General features: G+C 43.5%; 1 protein-coding gene across 1 annotated transcript in view; it reads left to right on the forward strand.

The window, feature by feature from the left end:
- frmd3 (FERM domain containing 3) overlaps window positions 1-22,490 on the forward strand; it is a 124,847-nt gene that overhangs the window by 85,973 nt on the left and 16,384 nt on the right. Inside the window, exons 9-13 of the mRNA XM_056286184.1 lie at window positions 1,371-1,434; window positions 5,038-5,126; window positions 6,096-6,170; window positions 8,131-8,199; window positions 8,770-8,894. Of these exons, the coding sequence (XP_056142159.1) occupies window positions 1,371-1,434; window positions 5,038-5,126; window positions 6,096-6,170; window positions 8,131-8,199; window positions 8,770-8,894 (422 nt within the window). The remainder of the gene's footprint in view (window positions 1-1,370; window positions 1,435-5,037; window positions 5,127-6,095; window positions 6,171-8,130; window positions 8,200-8,769; window positions 8,895-22,490) is intronic.

The following is a 22,490-nucleotide window of genomic DNA, read 5'->3' on the forward strand; positions in this document are numbered from 1 at the left end:
CCTGTCTTAACTCCTGCCTGAACTCCACACAACAGTCTTCCTTCTTCAACTTCCACCATTTGATCTTCGGCTGTGTCTTCACTCGCTTCCTCTTCTTGGTCTCCAAAGTCATCCTACAGACCACCACCCGATGCTGCCTAGCTACGTTCTCCCCTGTCACCACCTTGCAGTCTCCAATCCCTTTTAGATGGCACCTTCTACATAAGATATAGTCCACCTGAGTGCACTTTCCTCCACTCTTGTATGTCACCCTGTGTTCCTCCTTCTTCTTGAAATATGTATTCACCACAGCCATTTCCATCCTTTTCGCAAAATCGACCACCATCTGTCCTTCCACATTTCTCTTCTTGATTCCATACCTTCCCATCACCTCCTCATCACCTCTGTTCCCTTCACCAACATGTCCATTGAAGTCCGCTCCAATCACCACTCTCTCCTCCTTGGGTACCCTCTCCACCATGTCGTCCAACACACTCCAGAATTCTTCTTTTTCATCCATCTCACAGCCAACTTGCAGGGCATATGCGCTGATAACATTCAGCAATAAACCTTCAATTTCCAGCTTCATACTCATCACTCTGTCTGACACTCTCGTCACCTCCAGCACGCTCTTGACATACTCTTCCTTCAGAATTACCCCTACCCCATTACTCCTCCCATTCACACCATGGTAGAAGAGTTTGAACCCACCTCCGATACTCCTGGCCTTACTCCCCTTCCACCTGGTCTCTTGCACACACAGTATGCCTACCTTTCTTCTTTCCATCATGTCAGCCAGCTCTCTCCCTTTACCAGTCATAGTGCCAACATTCAAAGTTCCAACTCTCACCTCCACATGCCTACCCTTCCTCCTCTCTAGCTGCCTCTGGACATGCTTTCCCCCTCTCCTTCTCCTTCGCCCAACAGTAGCATAGTTTCCACCGACACCCTGCTGGTTTACAGTACCGGTGGCGGTCGTTGGTAACCCGGGCCTCGACCGATCCGGTATGTAAGTCTTATTTATGATCCGCATATTTGATTTGGCAAAGATTTTACGCCGGATGCCCTTCCTGACGCAACCCTCCCCATTTGTCCGGGCTTGGGACCGGCACTAAGGATGCACTGGCTTGTGCATCCTCAGTGGCTGGGTTGACACAAGCACAACATTGCTAACAAAAAAAATCATAAACATTCAACCTGAATTATGTGTTCGGTCAGTGAGGATGATTTATCAAAGCACTAGACCACATGCATATTCACAAAAAGTAATTGTCAATGACACCATTATCTTGAAGCAAATTTCTTTCAGTCCAATGTATCATCATCGTTTAGGCTAATTTTGACCAGTGTGGTGCCTCCCTACTCATGTCTAATGTAATCCTGCTCCATAGGGCTGATGTCAGCAAGCTTAAGTTTGAAGGGAAAACCTTCTATGTCATCGGGATTCAGAAAGAGGTGGGTACAGCATCCTCTTTCGTGGATTGAAACATGCTATGCTAAAAATGATGAGCGATAAAGCTGCTGCCATTTTTTTCCCATGATGACAATGAATGGTGTAGTTTTGCAAAAATAATCATCATGTTGAGCTATAAGGTTTTGCCATCAAACATCAGTCGTGGTGTTGAGTGTCATGATGAGATCATAATGTTGGTATAAACTTACTGTCTCTGCACTGTCTGACATAGTTTCATGCTAATGACTGTTATTTTTGTTCTATATGTTGTCTTAAAGTATATGTTATACAGTAACTCTGGGTGTTTACAATGTCTTAGTAATAGCTGAACAGTGTCAGATCATTGTGCTAGGATAGCGCTGTTTGTCCATGTAATCTTGTGACCTGTCGGCCACCACACATTCTGTATGTGTGTGTAACAACGTGTCACTGTTTCAGATCTCCTTAACAGGCAGGATGCACTGTAACACGATGGTGGGTGTGCCATGCCTGAAGTCATCAGTAACATTAGATGTAGACTGTGGCCCAATCACAAGACTCATTCTCTATGTCCACATTCCCATCGGCTGAATTCTGATCTCGTGTTTCCTCTTTGTACAGATGGCACAACAGTCAAACATATTGTCAAATCCCACGCTTGAAATAAAGCAATGGATAGTCTTGTTTCAAATTAATTTAAAATTTGAAAAGCCAGATAAAGTATTGTGATGTACGAAAGTCCAACTAGAACAAGTATCTTGAATTTGGGACACAGATTTCATCTGAACATGGGGGTGATGTCATCAGATCAAGAACTACAGTAAATTTTGAGTGACAACTTTGAGACGTTATTCCTCTCATATCGGCCTGTAATTCAGTGCTACAAAGTCAAAACCTGTAGCTCTCTATGTACTGTGGCTCTACTTGGCCTTTGGCTGTCTGTGTCCGCTGCCCCCCCCCCCCCCGAAATTCACAGGGAACATGTTGCTTGTCTGGTTCTGTGCTAATCAAAACCTATCTTTTCCCCACACGCTCCTGTCACCTACATTTACATGTAACATCAGACAGATCTATTTAGCCACCATGGGTGCATCATATCCCCTAAAATACGATTGGAATTATAGTTACTCTGGTATAAACTGGATTGGATATCAATCAATCAACCAACCAACCAACCAACCGACCGACCGACCGACCGACCGACCGATCAATCAACCAATCGTTCAATCAATCAGCAAATCAATCAGTCGATATAAAATCCCTCTACTAGTCAGCAGTTGAAATTCGCGATTCCTCATTGCAAAAACTTAACCAACACACTCATGTCTGCTAAGCTTGTCAGTCTGTCTGTCTGTCTTTTTGTCTGTCTGGCAAGTCATGTACAGCTTACAAAACAGTTTCAACTTTTGTTTCTGTCTCTTCTCTCTGTGTGTATACATATTCATCTCTGGTGAGTAAACACACACTTACACACGAATAAGAAGAAAAAAACAAAACAAACGAACCCTGTTTCATTACAATATCACTCAGATCCTCAAGCTGACACCTCCGCCTAGACTCCCAGAGCTTCTCTCCCACACTCTCCCTCACTGGAAGAACCTCTCCTGTCTTTTTCTCTGTGTGCTTATTGTTTTGCTATTAAGTGTTGTGTTTTTCTGTGATGTGATTCACTTTGTTCTACTTTGATGGGAATCTATTTGAGTTTTTGTTTGACATTAAAGTTGTTTTTTTTTGTTGCTTTTTTTTTGTATACGTCAGTTGAGTTTGATGTGTCAGTGTGAGTGGTCATAACAGCCCCCCCCCCCCCCCAATAATAGCTTCAACTTAATTTATTTAAGTTTCTATAACTCTTTCATTTTTCTGTTGACTGTTCTTTGATCTTGATGGTAGAATATTTTCTAGTTGTTATTATTCATATACTCTGGAAGCAGCAACCCCTCACATCAGAGTAAAGTGTAAGACATTGTCATCCCGAACCATAGAATATGTAATATAACAATGGTAAATCTTAACATAACATGAACTCTTGGATCCCTTACTGTGTGTGCGCGTGCGTGTATGTGTGTGTGCCCTGTGTACACACATACATGACATGAATATGCCTTTTGTGATCAATTTGTTATCAGAGTTTAGTAAAGGCTCGGTGCTCAGTGTGTTACTCTGCGTATTAGTGTGCTTTGATCGGTCTCTGTGTGTGATGGGTAACTGCATGACGTCTCTCACCACCCTCACTCCTGTCAGCTAAGCCCAATGCACATCAGCTAAAACTGTCCCACTTTGAACTGATGGTAACATTTTAAAAAACTGTTATGAACGTGTCCTTAATCTTGAAAACATAATTAAAAAAAAGAGCCTCAAGCAAGGTAGCAATTTATGGGTTTCACTTCAAGTTGTAGCTCAATGTCCTTTTTTCAGTAGCAAACCCAAAATTAGTACAGCCAATTCAGGTATCGGTTAGAAACACAAGACGCACAATTCTGTGTATGCATGTTATGTCGAGGTACTACTAAATGTTTTCTAGTAATGATTGATTCAACTTGTAAAATTTGCACGTTGCTCAAAGTGGGACTCATTTTTTTTTTACACATGGTTCTAATAGCAGAACACACCTGTAACCATACTCACACATGGCACATGTGTGTACACGTGTGTATCAGGCGTGGCAATTATCACTCTTGAGTACACATATTATGCAAACTGCTTTGGGAAAATGAGGGGGTTGAGCAATATAGCTGACCTTTATCACAGTGTACAGGAAAGTGTGTCATAAGGTTGGCAAAAATATAATCCGCGATGGATATGGCTGACATTTGTCAGGCATTGACCACATCTTTTTCCCTCGAGCCTGTTGTCGTCCTCATGCTCATATCTAAAATCTGTTGCCATAATTTAGGAGAGGAGGCAGAGGCCGAACACAGAGATTACGTTGCTGTCTGTTAGAGTAACTCACTGCCATGTTATCGATCTTTGTATTGCCTTGTCTCACTCTCTCTCTCTTTTTGCGCTCTCTCTCTCTCTCATCCTCTCTCTCTTTTCCTTGCAGCTATCCCCATTGCTGCTGAGCATTGATCTGGTGTCTCATTTTACCAGACACACAAGGCTAATAGCAGGACATTTACTGGAATATATCCTTCCTTTCAACCCATTAAGTGGCAGCCTTTCCACTAGCTGCAGCCCCCCCACCCCCCCCTTTTTTTTTTTTACTGCTGATGGCTGTGGCAAACTCCATATATCTGCCTTACAATGGGTTAGATTTGGGGATTCAAGCCTTTGGGTCAGCGTTTTGCACAACTCCCTCTCATCATATTTAGCACTTTGCCATTTCTCTTGTCCTAATTCACATGTCTTTTGCAATCTCATCTTTCCTCACTTATTCTCTTTCTCTTCACTATGATTGATCTCTTTTGTCTTCTTTTGCCCTTTTTCTACATTATTAATCTCTCCCTCTCCCTCTCTTTCTCTCTCTCTCTGTCTCTCTCTCTCTCTGTCTCTCTCTGTCTCTCTCTGTCTCTCTCTCTCTCTCTCTCTCTCTCTCTCTCTCTCTCTCTCTCTCTCTCTCTCTCTCTCTCTCTCTCTCTCTCTCTCTCTCTCTCTCTCTCTCTCTCACTTTCTCTCTGTGTGTACAGAAGAAACTGGTGTTGACGTTTCACACCTCGACCCCTGCAGCATGTAAGCACCTATGGAAGTGCGGGGTGGAGAACCAAGCCTTTTACAAGTGAGTTTGATGTGAACACACACACACACACACACATACACACACACACACACACACACACACACACACACACACACACACACACACACACACACACACACACACACACACACACACACACACCAAGGCAGGCAGAGTTCATGGTAATAGTAGTCTCGGACAGAGATAAGGACAACAAAACTCAAAACCAGATACTGGACATGTTGATGAGAAATAGAAAAGCAATATTGTTACATTTTTTTAGAATGATATGAGGTTACAAGGGCTTTTGGGGATCTGCCTGTGTCTGTCTAACCCTGGATATTGAGTCTTAATGACAGCGGTTCATGTGTCTCTGAGGCACACAGGGAGGGGTTAGATGTCTTCTCAGATGTCAGGCAAGCATCAGAGTCCCTTAATCAAATTAGATTGAATTGAATTTGGAAAGTGCAGCCAAGCAGAGCTTGGAGAATAGGCTGGACGCGCGGGCATTCACGCGCGGGCATGTACAATAAGCACCCCAACACATTGATAGGGAGGTGTACACACAAGCAGTCATACACATACATGTTCACACATGAAACACACACCAAGCATAGGTTTAGACTGAGGTTTTGTGTCTGTGCCCTGGGAGCCATCACTGCTGACCTCTCCGAAACTGGTGTCACATGAAAAATAGACCTGAAGTGGTCAAGATCTTACCTGCGGTATGCCAGTCCAAAATGGTGCACCTTGGAACACGTTCCACATCCACTCGCTCAGTTCTCAGCCTGCACGCCAGTAGTCAACTATCCCCAGCCACCAACTTAAAGTGTAAATTAAGGATTAGGGTTATAGTCATACCCACAAGGGAGGAAAACAAAAGCCCGTGAAAATGCATGTTGGGTGTACTGTTTGTGCAATGTTTGTGTTAAAAAAATTGCTTTCATCTTTAAGCCTGTGTTTGTTTTTCTCTGTACACCTCCTTTCCTCTCTTTCTGTCTGTAATAGGTGTGCTAAATCGAGTCAAATAAAAACCGTATCCAGCAGTAACATCTTCTTCAAGGGCAGCAGGTTCAGATACAGGTTAGCATCTATTTTTAAGAGTGGGCATTCCATCATCCACTGTAATCAAAATGCTATAAAATGAAATGCTATGTTGAAACTTTAGACAACGCAATAAGAGAATGAGATGTGACAGTTATGCAGTATTATGAGCATATGTGAAGCCTATTTTGTGCAAATCCACCCACGGTTTACTACAGTACACAGACAACACTAACGCCCGCCGCTCTAACTGGCAAGTTACCGCTAAGTTAACTATTGTGGGAGTGACTGAAAGCAGTTTATTTTCATACCATCTTCTGAATCATCATTTTTTTGTACTTGTATGATATGATGTGATTCATGTCTGCGTGTGTGCCAAGTCTGCACATTTCCCTTAAGCTCTTACTTAACACACTGTAGATCCAAAAAGTACTTCTCCCCTTTGTTCATCACCTGCATCTGGCTTGACACTTAAATATTGCTTTGTGTAACTAAACCCAATGACACAAAATAGCCAAGATGTTGTTGAGGGTCTTCACCTAGGTTTCATTTCATCAGCTGGCTAAACCAATTTCACTTAAGGATTTAAAGCTGCATAAGGGAATTTCCGCCCATTGGCGGTGGATGAAGCAGCATGCTGTTTTAGTTGAATGGGATTCCCAAAGTTTGGTTTCATGTCGAAAACTATCATGGCTCGTGGCTTCTAATAGAGTGACTTGTTACATTCTTTTTTCATTTTTGTATAACCAACAAAATCAAAGTAATTGATTTCAATCTAAATAGTGTAGATATAACATACATATTAGATAAATACTAGTCTGTACGTATATGGAATACATCACTTCCTGTGCACCAGCAAAGATTTTGCAGAAAAGCACAGGCTCAGCAATCAACAAATAGGCAAATCGGCAAATCCATGTAACAAAGTTTTGTTTTTGTTTTTTTTAATTGGGGCTTTGGGGGGATAATTTCAACACTAATAATAATTTAAAAGGTAATATTTTACAATAAAAACATTCCCTTATGCAGCTTTAAGAATAATTAACAGCCCGTGTCAGTGTTCATTCTTGAACGTTAGAATTGGTGATATTTGTAACCCATCATCTGCAAGTGAAGTATTTGTTGCACACAGGCCTCGCTATTTTCATTTGGGAGAGCGGCACACTCTCATCTAAGCTGTTCGAGCTCATTTAATTCCTATATATATTCTTCTTTTCACAAAAGTCTTTAAACATCCAACATGTGTCAATAGGTCAATTGGTCAAAGGTCCACAATTACTGATGCACGGTTTCTGCTGTAATTGTCCAACATGCTATCGAGTCTAAGGTGAGCTTCTACTGAGGAACTTAGAGCAACTTGAGTAAAGAGAATAAGTCATTGGAATCAACTGATTTCCTCCCGTTGCCAATGTTTTGTTGAAATAGGCCCACAACACCTTCGATGTCTCAACAGAAACCATTCTAAAGTCCCAGAGACAACTGTCTTCAGACTATACCTGTGCCCATCGGCACTAATTAGACCCACTCTCATCGACACTGCACTTATACAACACTTTCACCACACCTACACTTATACTTACACTTGGCCCAGAACAACCCACTCAGTAATTTTCCAACCTCAACATCAATCTCAGCAACAATTGACTAATGGAGTGGCTGTACCCTCTGTCTTGAAAGGTAGCCTACTTTTAGAGTCCAAATAGCCCATTTTACCAACAATCAAACTAATGGAACTGCTGATTCTCCTGGCACAATGCAGCCCACTTAGCTGTTCAGACAGCACAATGGATAAGCAAACACTTACCTTCACCATGCAAAAATTACACAAAGAATTATAGCTGATAGAAGACTGTTAGTCATGTAGTAGTAGATTGTGTTACACAAAGTTGTAACGTGTGTGTGTGTGTGTGTGTGTCTGTGTGTGTGTGTGTGTGTGTGTGTGTGTGTGTGTGTGTGTGTGTGTGTGTGTGTGTGTGTGTGTGTGTGTGTGTTCTCTCAGTGGAAGAGTAGCCAAGGAAGTGATAGAGGCCAGCTCAAAGATACAGAGAGAACCGCCGGAGGTTCGAAGGTAAGGCAACAATAATTCAGCTACATAAACTTAAAGAAATTGAGTCATAGTTGGGTAGTCCCAGTGGCTCAGACAGGTCAGCATGGACAGTGGATGCTCATGTCTGATGTCAGCGTCCTGGACTCAAAAGGTGTAAAATTTCCAAAAAAAATCTTTTGAATAAGTAAAGCCAGTTTTAGCCACATGCTTTCTTTATCAGCTCTTACTCAGCCTGTAAGATTATTGAATTAAAATCCGGCTCCCTTTCCAGCCCTTAAAGTGTCCAATAAATAACTACAGTAATTACTTAAGAACATAGGTTTCAAGGACCATTATCGAATACATTTTTGATATTTACCTACACAACCCTGGCTGTATAGTTAGTGATAGTTAAAAATGATGTAATATTAGGATGAGATACTCCGGCATTATGCAGGTTGGTCAGGTTAGTTCTCTGGATGTGTGTGTTTATGCATGCTCAATAATCCTGGTAAGAAAATCAAAGAAAGTTCAATCAGTTCAGCTGGACACAATGCTTTGTCCGATGAACTGATTTAACTTTCTTTGCTCTCTGGATGTATGTGTTTCCAGAACCCAGTTTGGACAGAGCAGAAGCTATAACTCTCTGAGCCATAAGAACCTTATCATGAATATGGAGCCCCTGGTACCTGCCTTGCCCTCTGCTAATGAATATGAAGAGACCGCCACAGACAACGGTAGGAGCCTACTGCTTTCTGTGAACACACACACACACACACCCACACACACACACCCACACACACACACACACACACACACACACACACACACACACACACACACACACACACACACAAATAAACAGTCAGTCAGAGCTCAGAGCACAAATTCAGAGGCGGATGCACCCATCCTTCCGTCAGTCGAGTTTCCCCAGAGACGCCAATCACACCAAGCTAAAAATATCCATCCCATGATCCTTCCCGAAGGCACACTTAGTGTGTGTATGTGTATGTGTGGGTTTGTGTGTGGGTGGCTGTATGTGTGTCTGTGTTTGTGTATGTAAGGGGAAGTACATCCTGTGACGTCACAGAAACAGATCCAGGATCCTAGCTTAGGTTAGCATAGATGAAAACTTAATTAGCGCTTATTTATTTGGCTCCAAGGAGCCTGTCTCTGTTTGTGTCCTTGTTTGCTTATATGCATGTGTGTGTGTATGAATGTTTGTGTGTGTCCTTTTTTGCATGTGTGTGTGTTTGTACCGCCTGTCACTGCATCATCCTCAGGATAAGGGTGAGATTTTGTGGTATAAAATCTATATCTAAACTGCTGCCTCCCCCTACTTTACAGGGTAACACTGAACCCCGTGTGTGTGTGTGTGTGTGTGTGTGTGTGTGTGTGTGTGTGTTGTGTGTGCACACAGTTGAATATGTGGCTGTCTTCTCCTTGTGTCTTCTCCTTGCACACCACTCTATATTAGGGCTGGGTACAGTACGTGATGCATGATAGTTGGCATTTCAGCACAGCGTGGTACAGCATGTGTCATATTGTTGAACATGTGGTTCAGTCTATTTAGCCTTATTTAAACAACCAAAAGTCATTATATCGGTACATAAGGATGCTTATTTCTAGATCAGCAGTACGCAGAACCAACTCAAGCCACATTAACAATATTTTTGGGGGGGAAAGAGCCACATTACAAAAATATGCCTCCTTACCCAACCTTTGTAGGGTTATAGGTTACTTTTATTGGGAAATTGGATTGTTACTGCTGGAAACCAACTCATGATTTGATGGAATGCACCAACTATCACACAGGAGCCTCATGCAAGCAGAACTGTCAGAAATTGGAGTTACAGATCCTTCATTGAAATCAATATTCAGTGTGGAACATTGTGAAACAACAAGAACTGTTCTGAGAATTTTCTCCATCCTGCCACCCAGTGACTGCTGGGATAAGCTGCAGCATCCCCGTGACCCTGAGAGCAGGATAAGCAGTTTGGATAATGGATGGATGGATGGTATTGGACTCTAACATAAGGATTTAGCTCAATCAATGGAGTTCTACAAATGACCTATGGAGGGCAGCAATACGTCTGCCGCAAATTGATCAGACGAAGAAGAATGTTACTGCTGCAAGTGTCAGAAAATATCTGGTGAACCTATTGGAGACTTAAAAGAGCCGTGATATAGTCATCAATGAACCGCATGCAGCTCACGAGCCGCAGTCTGAGTACCACTGGTGGTCTATTATATTAATGGCAAAATTCACCGATATTCAACCTTATCTCTGTCTATCTGTGACAGGGATAGTACATGAAAAACAACTGCAGTTGTTCCTGATCGTTTCTGCATCTCTGGGGCGGCAGTGAAACGGTTTTTTGAAAGCTACAACCTAGCAGGATTTCTTATGCTCTAATCTACTCTAAATACACTGTTAACAAAAAAAACCTCCTTGTTCTCTCGACAAAGCTACTTTGCCGATGACGGAAATGACGTCCCACAGCACTACTACAGAGTAATGGGTAGCTGCAGACAAACATGGCACTAGATCGGGGCATCTGGGTGGTGTGGCAGTCTATTCCGTTGCCTACCAACACGGGGATCGGTGGTTCGAATCCCCTTGTTACCTCCGGCTTGGTCAGGTATCCCTACAGACACAATTGGCTGTGTCTGTGGGTGGGAAGCCGGATGTGGGTATGTGTGCTGGTCACTGCACTAGTGCCTCCTCTGGTCGGTCGGGGCGCCTGTTCAGGGTGGAAGGGGAACTGGGGGGGAATAGCATGATCCTCCCACACGCGCTACATCCCCCTGGCGAAACTCCTCACTGTCAGGTGAAAAGAAGCTAGTAATAAACTTAAAGAATTCTAATATAATCAATTTGATGATTATTTTAGCAAAATATTATATTAATAAAATTTAGCCATTCTAAACCTTTATTTACAGTATTTGAAAATGAAGCTAAATAGTACATTAAAACCATTGTTAACTCTAAAAATAAGAAAGTTGTAAAAACTGTCTGTTTGTGTTCTTTATTTAATGTTTCACTTAAAATATTCCCCCTGGCTCTGATGTGCTGTCTGAATAAATAACTTTTTTGTTTGTATGTGAATTTTATTGTCAATAAAGATATCAACAAAAAAAAAGGTGAAAAGAAGCGGCGGGCAACTTCACATGTATTGGAGGAGGCATGTGGTAGTCTGCAGCTGTCCCCAGATCGGCAGAGGGGGGGGAGCAATGACCGGGACGGCTTGAAATATTGGGGTAATTGGCCAAGTACAATTGGGGAGAAATAAACAAAAAAAACATGGCGCTAGAGCATGAGCACGTTGACACCATGGATGTATTACTATAATACATCCATCTATAATACATCCATGGTTGACACAAATGGGCGCGTCGACACCCATCCAACCATGTTCTTCTATAATACATCCATGATCCCAACCCAACCAATGTGGCCAATGAGTACTAGCCAATCAGAGGCAGAGTAGTGCGGGTCATTACTTAGCCATCCTCGGGGGGGAAAAAAAGAAAAGGTTGTGTCTCTATGGTAACCCTAGAGTTGCAAAACTCTCGTGGGATTTTTCACCTAACCCTAATCTTACTCTTGTGAAGCGCTACTGTACTGAATCAAGTGTGCATGTGTGAGAGTTTCACAATTCTAGAGTAACCACACAAGCGGGGAAAAAAAGTGGTTTACGGGTCTTGTCTAGATGGTAACCCTAAATTTGTGAAACACTCGTGGGACTTTTAACCTATCCTCAACCTAACCCTAATTGTAACCTAACGTTAATTGTAACCTAACGTTTACCTTGTGAGAGTATGCAAAAGTTTCGCAAATCCAAGGTTACCATCTAGACACGAGCGATTTTACGGACGATCATACAGAAGCTAGCATGCAACAATGCATTCTGGTATGTGTAGGCGCTGTGGGAAAGATTGTGAGCAGGAGAACACTGATTTCTCCTTAATATTGTACACAGTGAGGACTTAATTGCTTCATCAGTACTGATTGCACAGATACAAAACCATTAGTAAAATTCCCTTTTAACTGGAACACAGTCTATTTAATAAGAATTTATTTTGTTTTTCAGGGGCAGCACGGTGGCGCAGTGGTTAGTGTGGTCACCTTACAGCAAGAAGGTTCTGGGTTCGCGCCCCGGGGTAGTCCAACCTTGGGGGTTGTCCCGGGTCGTCCTCTGTGTGGAGTTTGCATGTTCTCCCCGTGTCTGCGTGGGTTTCCTCTGGGTGCTCCGGTTTCCTCCCACAGTCCAAAGACATGTAGGTCAGGTGAATCGGCCATACTAAATTGCCTCTAGGTATGAATGTGTATGTGTGTGTATGTTGGCCCTGTGTGATGGCCTAGCGGCCTGTCCAGGGTGTGTCCCCGTCTGCTGCCCAATGACTACTGGGATAGGCTCCAGCATCCCCGTGACCCTGAGAGCAGGATAAGCGGTTGGGATAATGGATGGATGGATATTTTTCAGGAGAAATGTTGTATAGATTGTTAATTCAGCCATCTAGATGTGCCAAAATTTTAAAAAAAAAGTTTATAAACACTAACCTGAATAAATAAAAAAAACGTAAATTTGCCATGCTGCTTTTGCACAAATTATTATCACGATTACTCTTCAGTACTCATGACATCATTATTTCTTATCGTTCTTATCGTTTTGACAAATTGCTGGTCATGTTGAATAAGGGCATAAGATATGATCAAGCTGTCTGAGTTTTAAATATCTTAAAATAATTTAAAAAGCAGTTTGAAAAAGCATGTTACTTTGTACAACTGGGAACAGCCTGGGAATTAAAAGTATACGGAGCTTTGGAAATCCCAGTTAGGACTATCATAAACACAGAAGAATGTAAAACAGCTGACAGGGAAGTTTAAGCAAAACTGTCATTTAAGAAGTACAAGCGAGTTTGCATGTGGACACACAACCATATCAGGGTGTATAATAGAGTGGAGGTGGAGACCTTTTTAGACAAGTGTTGAGAGGCCGGTGAGGCTTAAAGAGCTATCTATCAGCTCAGCTGCTGACACCAGGCTTACAGCTCAACTCGGATCAGCTCTTCGCCCATGAGAATGGCTGCAAGGGGAGGGAGAAAAAAATGGATGAGAGAGAGAGAGTGAGAGGATAACGGTGGAGGTCTTTTCTCACATGAGATAACATGGCTGAGCAAGGCTGCCAAAGAGAAAACACACTAAAAACAGGTTAATGTTGAGGTAGATGGTATTTTAGTGCTTTTCCCCAAGACACTGCCCGTCCAGACCATTTATAGTTCAAGATGGAGCCGGTTGTAAACAGGCTGGTAGCATAGAGCATGAGAAGAGTGGGTAAGCCTCATCCCTCGTCCACGTAGATGTAGTCGTCAGTCTCACTTCATCGGAAAAGGTTTCATTTTAATCAACACTTATATCTGCACCACATGCATTCAACCTGTAAGAGAGAGGAAAACAAAGGTGGAGGTCATAAAATAAAAGTCAGAAGCATGAACGCAAAACAAGGAAAGAGATAAGAGCATTGAAAAAAGGAGAAAAGTTAGAAATGATGTATGCAAAACAGAAAAGAAGAGCTCATGTTGAAGATGAGCAGGATGGAGAGAAGATGAAAAGCAGACAAATGGAAGGTCAAATGACAGGGATATTTTTAGCTGCATGGAAATGGAAAGAAAAAAAATAAGCCGAAGTAAGAAGGCAAGAAAACAGAGGAGGGGAGGGAACAAGAAGTGGGTTTGAGCTCAAGGTTTTCATCTGGTGAGGTGATATGACCAACTGGCCAAGGGCTTGTCTCTACTAGAGCTGTCACGTTAAATTTAAATTAAAAAGAAAAATATGAATTTGCATACCAACTCCTATTTTGAATAGAACAGATTTATATACCTTTTTTAACCTGCGTCGCTCCGAAGTCCTATACAACCATGCCAGAATGGCTGCTTCCGCTTCCAATCATGACTAAGCAATGGCAACAGCATCAAGTTACTGGTATTAGCGGTAGTTTCACTTCCGCTTCGCACACATGCAGAAAGAGAGCTCGGTCACCAGTTTTACTCATGTTCACTCAGCTTGTTCACTCATTTCACTCGTGTAATTGGTTTTGCTACGAGAACAGTCTAAGTATTTTGATTAACAATCTAGCACCTGCGAGTCTGCCCTGCTTACAAAGCATTAACAGTTAACCGACCCGGCCCCATCTAGTGTCCCCCATCTAGTGTTCCCCATCTAGTGTTCCCTCTGAGCAGCTGTTCAGCATGGCTCATGTACAGGAGCTTATTTTCTTCAGTTTATAACTGACTATTGTGTGTGTGTGTGTGTGTGTGTGTGTGTGTGTGTGTGTGTGTGTGTGTGTGTGTGTGTGTGTGTGTGTGTGAGTGCTGGTGGTTGTGGGGTTCACGTAGTTCATAACATGCGATGACAAATTTGTTAAACCATGTTCTGATTCATAAAAACATTTTTCCAGTTTAGAATTGCACTAGAAATAGAACTGAAATTGAATAAAAAATGTTTATTCCTGTTTAGAATTGCCTTTGTCCTTTTTTTATAACTATGTTTATGTCAGTGTTGTAAAACCCTTTTACAGCTACATAACATAGGTTGTTATTTGCAAGCTTAAAAAAAGCACAAAAAAGCTTTAAAAGCATATTACCTGTTGATAAACTTCATTATTAATGATGTCCTTGTAAAACCATGAATGTACTACTTTAATAATGCAGCTGTAGCAGTGCCGGTAGTTATAACAGTAAAAATCGGGAATTTCTGGCAGTTCATACGGTGTCCAGGTCAAACCTACTTCTGTTTTTTATCCAAATACAAACACAAAAATATTGATACCAATCAAAGTGATGTGTATTGTCATTAACAGTCTTTTTTAGTAGCCAACTTGGTGTTTCTGAAAATGTAGCACACGTTTATGTTCATATTTTACAGCTTTTACTAACAAATTCTTCTGAAATATTATTGTTTCTGCTCCTGGGACGATGCCCACTTCTCCATACAAATGGAAAAACATGTTAGAAAACCAGTTCCTCCCTATTCGATAACCTTTAATCAGCCTTGGTGTCTGACACATTTTTCGTATGCAACTTCTTATAGAAATCGAACTTGCCTACATTTCTGTTTTGAATATCGAACAGGGCTTTTTATTAGTGTGACGGCTGTAGTCTCTACCACTGGCTTACTGCCACTGTACTGCTCTGTCCTCTTTCTCCTTCCATTATCAAGCCATGTGTTCATCAAACAATCCATCCATCCATCCCTCTACTTGCCCTTTCATCCATTGATCTATCTATCTATCTATCTATCTATCTATCTATCTATCTATCTATCTATCTATCTATCTATCTATCTATCTATCTATCTATCTATCTATCTATCTATCTATCTATCTGTCTGTCTGTCTGTCTACCCAATTTCCTCTAACCCCCCCCCCCCAAGCCCACGGGACATAACCTTCTTACTTTCACAAACATGGAACCTCCTTCATCTCCTGCAAACCAACTCATCTGTCATTCTCGATCTTTCACACCCCTCCCTCAGTCCTTCGCTCCACCTCCGGTCCCCTTTCCTCCCCTTTCCCTTTCCACAACCACTGATCCTAAACCATGCCTGACCACCCTGATCCATCCTTCTCTCCTCTCACCTTCCCCTCACCCTAGCTTTCCTCGCTTTCACAGCACCCAGCCATTTGCCTCACCCACCCCTTTCCACCCCCACCTCCCCGATGCTCACACTATCATAAGCATTCTGTCCTCCTCTCACTCTATTCCAACAGCAGATAGATGTGTTTTCTCTCTCACACCTCCTCTGGCCAGCCTGAATTTATGACCCTGCTCTCTCTTTAACTGCCTCTCTCTATCTCCCTCTCCTGTACAGAGGATTTATTTGACCACAGTTAAAAATAAAAGTCCAAATAGAGAATTAAAAGAGAGAAAATTAATGTATTATTTTACTCCACTACTAGCAATCAGGCCATAATTGAATTTTACTAAAAAGAAAAAGGATATTGAACAAGCAAATTTAAAATCTAAAATGATAATTTGAAAATGTAAAGTGACGCTGAAAAAGTGAAATTTAAAATGCAAAAGTTTAAATGAAATTGCTCACACTGAAAGCTTAAATTGCAAAGATGAAATTGAAAATGGCAATGGAAATAGGAAAAAGTAAACATCAATTATGAAACTCAAAATTGGAAATGGAAAAGCTTAAATGGAAATGCTTAAATTGAGAGTTTAAATTGAAAAAAAAACCTTACTAATTTTTTCTTGCATTTGCCCTTTACCATTTGGCATTTTACATCTTATCTGTTCTGTTTTGGCATTTGGCATTTACCATTTGACATTTTCAATTTTATATTTTCCATTTGGCCTTTGGCCTTTGGCTTCTCAAGCTGTATGTAAGTGAGGGGGAGTGGCCCAGATGCTGGAGGGAGGGTCTGAAACAGCTGGGGGTGCAGAGGCACAGTTCTGTAAAGATGGAAATATATTCACAGATTTGAACTTCCCGGATCAATAACTCACAGGTGAAACTTTGTTAAAACATTATTTCTAACATGGCATGGTAGACAACGAGCTACAACCTAATTTTCCCCAAAACGAGCCATCCTCCGAGCTGAGCTAGACAAATAACATTAGTCTCTGTATATAGCCGGCTGTGAGAATGATGTGCGGCTTACCCAGCAGAAGGCCTCTGCTCTCCGACCACACGTCAGGTTGGTCAACTATGACGAAGAGGAAGAGGTAGGAGAGGTCTACCAAGTTCAACTTCCACCACAGCAGTCTCGGTTATGGCCTCCAACATCCAGGTGATGTTCAACCCGGCTGACTGACCACTGTTACCGATGTGACAAGCCTGGTCACATAGCCCGCGACTGCTCAGCACCGGCACCGAAAGCCAGAGTGCCGGCAGGGAAACGGCGGCGGAGTGGCTTAGTTAGGGGACCACCACTCCAGTCTCCCATTCACCTTTCAAGGCTGATGCACACTGGTTGGCCGCTTAGGTCACACCAAAGGACTGTATCTAAACTGCCAACTTGATGGTTGACCGTGCTACGTCCTGGTAGACACAGGGTCTACCATTTCCCTGGTGTGACCTGGCATCCTCCCAGGCATCACCGGCCCATTCTCAGGGGAATGGTCACCAACCAACACCCAGCTGATGATGGTGACAAGAGAAAAGGCTGGCATGAGTTGGAAGAAGTCACTGCGAGTTTGGGCTGGAGACCAGGAGTAGGCGCACAAGTTCTGGCTCGCTAACGTCCAGGATCCATACATCATCGGCCTTGACCTGCTGGCCTGCTGGGGAGCCTGTGTTAACATGTCGGAGGAAACCATCACCCTCGGGCACGAAGACCGTGGCACTCCAGTCTGGCCAGGGGAAGAACAGGCTCAAAGACCAATGAGCCAGTCACCAAGCAGCTGCCACTCAGCAGGCGCAGAGCCCCAGTGTGGCATTGGAGTGATGCTACTGCCAGTGGCAAGAGGAACGGTGCCAGATGACGCCAACAGTGGCGGCTGTCCAGACCACCAGCAATGAGGAGAGGTGGTTTCCGTTGACCACGCAGCAACTGAGGCAGCAGCAGGAGGCATATGTGACCCTGGCGCTGGTGAGGGGCTGGCTGGAGATGGGGAGGTGCCCCAAGTAGACAGAGGTGTCAGCACTGGGGCCCGAGGTAAAGGCCTACTACTCTCAATGGGGCAACTTTGAGCTTCACGACGGGTTGGCGTACCGGAGGTGGCAAGCTCCTGGATGAGGGAACAACCTCCTGCAGCTATTGGTGCTCCGTGTGCTCCATCCCCTGGTTCTCCAGCTTGTCCATGGCTTCGGTGGGGGTGGGGCACTACAGGAATGTTTAGACCCTCTACCGCCTCAGGGTGTAGTTCTACTGGCCTGGCTGTCGACGAGACGTGGAGCTACACGTGCACTGCTGCAACTCCTGCACCACCCAGAGGGGATCAACCCAGCAGTCCCACACTCCACTGCAGCAGTACTTGGTGTTTGGGCCCTGCCTGAGCCTGAGATTGCTGGGGAAAATGAGATGGCCTACTTCCGAGGACTGAGGGACCACTTGCTGGTGGTTCATGACTGTACCCACCGGGCCCAGGCCAATTCTGGAGTGCAGCAGAGGAAGACCTATGACACACAGTGTCTTGGGCAGGCCTTTGTGTAAGGGGACAAGGTATGGGTGTATTGTCCTGTTCACAACAAGGGGATTTCCCCCAAGCTTTGCAGCCACTGGCAGGGGCCTGGCAAGGTCATAGACCAGCTCTCTGAGGTGGTGTACCGGGTGTGCATGCCTGGCTGAGGGTGCATGGTGGTGCTGCAGCACGACAGACTCGCCTCATACTGTCCCCTTGCTCGGCCTGTTGTTGGGGTGGGGGGTGACAGTAGTACCCCATGTGCCAATCAATGTGCCTTTCCCCCAATTGCACTACCTGTGAGCCCCAGGCGGCCTGTTCACCAGCGACGGCACCCTGGACATTTGAGGGACTATGTATTGGGTGATGGGGTCATCAAGGACAACTGATTCCTCAGGTGGGTGCTATGCAGCGGTCGCTCTGACTGTTGGCGGTTTTGCGCTGGGGGAACACAAGGACTGATGGAACTGTTAACGTTCATGTTAAAATTGTGTTTCAGTGATGCGTTCATGTTTTTGTTATTGTTGTGCTGTTTGTTTTGGGGGTTGGACTCGGACTGGGTAGATGACCATTTTACTGACTGACTGTAGGACCGTGACTAAGACTGATGTTCTTAATAGTGTCTGTGAATGTTTTCATTCATCCAGGTCATGGTTATCCAAAGGAGTTGAATCAAGTGCAACTGGACTTGGTAGGAGTCCAGTTCTTAATAGTTACTTTGGAGGGGAAAGCCATTGTTCGGCAGCCATTTTGGTGTGCATATAAAAGAGCACTCCCGGGGTTGTGCGGTGTATGGGACACGGGACTTGCCATTAAAAAGAGATCTCTGCCTCTCGACTCCTTCTTACACGCCATTTCGCCGCAATATACTGGTTTTGCCAGTGTTTTAAGATTGGAGCGGAGTGAAGTAAACACAAACTATGTTATTGGGCGATGTTGAGAAGACATGCCGTCTAACGCTTGACGACAGCTTGACAATGGCGTTAGTCCCGCCCATGGTGCTGATTGGTTAATGGTTAGCGTTAGTCCGTCCCCCACCCCACACCGCTCATTGGATAATCGCTTTTTCATCCAAGAAACCGCAGTTTCATATCATGATGCCAGACCAGAAGAATCAGTCAACCAGTTATCAGTTACATCACATACCACGTTGCCACACGGTCGCAACGTTGCTGGTTCGAATGCAGCCGGTGACCTTTGTTGCATGTCATACCCCTCCCTCTCTCGCTCTCTCTCATTTCCTGTCTACCTCGCCACTGCTACTGTCTAATAAAAAGGTAAAAATAATAATAATAAAAAACAACAACATGTGAATAAGGGGAGTACTGGCACTTGTTTTTTTCCATTTCAACCTCTGATATTTTCAATTTCCCATTTTGAGTTTCCTAACTGATGTTTCTCTTTTCTTATTTCCATTTTATTTCATCTTTACAATTTTAGCTTTCAGTTTGACCATTTCCAGCTTTTGCATTTTAAATTTCGCTTTTTTTCATTGTCACTTAACATAGTCAAGTTATTATTTTGCATTTTAAATTTGCTTGTTCAATTTCATTTTTCTTTTTAACATTTAACTATGGCCCGATTTATCCTAGACATGGAGTAAAATGATAATCTAGTTAATTTTCTCCCTTTTAATTCTCTATTTGGACTTTTACTTTTGACTTTGACCAAATAAATCCTCCCTACTCCTGTTTCTCCCACTCTCATCTGCCTCATCCGATCTGGGGGAAAAATCAATTCTTGCTTGGCTTAGGGTCAAAGAGCTGTGTGTCACATTGGGAGGGGCAGGATGTTCTCATCAAATGCAGGCGCCTTAAGCTCCGTCTGCAACTCAGTCTAAGTAATTATAATGGATTAAATATGGAAGTCCAAGCTTTGTTCTGTCATATTTTCCTGTCAGTATATGCACTGCGATGCCTGATACTGCAGAAATATATTTACAAAGTGCCTTTCTACCATCTGAACAGAACCGTAACTGTGCCTACATTTTTTCAGCTGTTGGATGTGTCTACACTGTCCCATCAGATGATGCGGTATACATTTTTCCTGATCAATGGAAGACTTTTTTTCATTGTCGAGGAAGATTCGAGGTATTACTTTTTAGGGTCCAATTTAAAAAAAAAACCTTAGTTGAGATGAGGTGGGATTAGATGAGATGTGACAAAATGAGATGAGATGACGTGCCGTGAGGTGACATGATGTGGAATCAGATTGGATGAAACCAAATGAAATCAGACTGCGCTATGTTGTCTGTACTCAGCCCAGTTATCTCCAGGTGACTAGACATCGGCCAGTGTTGAACATTATCTAAACACACAAGACAACTGAATGGTAACTGTTAGAGGATGGGTGCTGCAAGGACTCTGGGACAAAATGTTCCTCAGTGCCGGCTAGGATCACCATCTATATTCAGAGCTCTAATCTCAGCCATTAGCAGGGAAATAGGAAGCTGAACTATGTTGAGTCTTAAGAGATGACTTGACTTTTATTTGTTTGTACAACCTCACCCCTTCTCCTCCACAAAGGCTCCAACTACACTCCCATCCCCTTTTTCACTATAATACTGCAATTGCTGCTATTATTGTGCATTGTTTTTCAGTTTTAGTTTACAGTGTAGAAAAGAGAGACACAACAAACAAGAACAACTCATTTCAACATGTTTAATATACCTAGGTCACATTAAGTTTAACTTTACACCCAAAATACCAGTTGAGGCATCACTCAAAGAAGTGCTCACTGCAGGTTATCCGAAACAAAATATAATCCAACATCTGTGATGACCAGTTGTGGCCGTGTCCCAGACCAGACCTGCCTGTCTGCAGCCCCTTTTACATAAACTCGGGAGTGTATGCTTTTGCAGAAGTAGATTCGGGGAAGGGGTAGGGCTTGCAAGTTTGAGGGTCAAACAGAAATAGTGTGGTAGCGGAAAGAAAAGCATTCAATTCGGAAAGATACTAGTAGAAAAAAAGAGAAGAGGAATGAAGGGCAGATAAAGAAGGCCATGCAGAGAGGACAAGAAAGCAAGATGCCCATCACCTCCCAGGTCAGGCCTGCCTGTCTGTAATCAGTGTTAGATTAGCTGACCCTCCATTGGCAGCACCAACTAGTTATAAATAGAAACCCCAGCTTTGGGCCTGATCCTCCACTAATGCCCCCCAGCACCACACTCTCTCTCTCTCTCTCTCTCTCTCTCTCTCTCTCTCTCTCTCTCTCTCTCTCTCTCTCTCTCTCTCTCTCTCTCTCTCTCTCTCTCTCTCTCTCTCTCTCTCTCTCTCTCTCTCTCTCTCTCTCTCTCTCGCACACACACACACACTATCATCCATCCTCAGTCTTTGTTAACATTGCTGACATTCACAAGAGAACCCGTTGTGGTGTCTATATCTGTGTGTGTGTGTGTGTGTGTGTGTGTGTGTGTGTGTGTGTGTGTGTGTGTGTGTGTGTGTGTAAGTTGGAAAGAGAGGGAGAGAGAATGTCGGGTGTACTGTTGGTCTGTCCATCACTCTGAATATTTGTGTGCATGAGTGTGTGTGTGTGTGTGTTCAAGTTTGTGGGGATGTGCATTTTGTGGTGTCTGTCCCTGCCCAGTCAAGCTCCAGCACTCAACTGGCAGTTCACTTAGTTAGTGTGCATGAGTCTAGCCACAGACAGTTGGCTCGGAGGTCAGTCATCCTACAACACGATGGAGTTTCTGGAACAAAAAAACAGCAGCGAAGTTGGAAATGGCCTCATGAAGAATGGGTTGAGACTTGCGGTTAGCGAACTACCCAACATAGGGGACCTCACAAGCTGTGGCGTCCAAAACAAGGGAGGCATGCTGGGTTTGGACACAGACCCAGAGAGGCTGGGGGCTCTGGGAATCACAGAGGACAGAGAGGCAGGGCCCCTCGAATTGTTTCACCCAGGAGAAGGTTCAGAGCAGCAGCCATCATCGATGATGATGGCAGACGCCTTGAGGTGCCAGGTGAAGATAACCACACGCCGTAGCCTGCATCTACGTATAGCCAATCACACGGCAAGGGACGTTTACGTACGGCTGGTAGGGAACAGGGCACGCATCTCTGCATCCGGTACGGGCCATCAGAGAAGTAACATAATAGGGAATATGATGGGGAGGCAGACTCATAAAACGATAGTATTACTTTTTAGGTTATTTTAGTTTATTTTAGCAAGCTTTATTGTAGATTAGCCCATTTCAATTT

The sequence above is a fragment of the Lampris incognitus genome, chromosome 1 (assembly GCF_029633865.1).
Source record: "Lampris incognitus isolate fLamInc1 chromosome 1, fLamInc1.hap2, whole genome shotgun sequence".
Classification (NCBI taxonomy): Eukaryota; Metazoa; Chordata; class Actinopteri; order Lampriformes; family Lampridae; genus Lampris; species Lampris incognitus.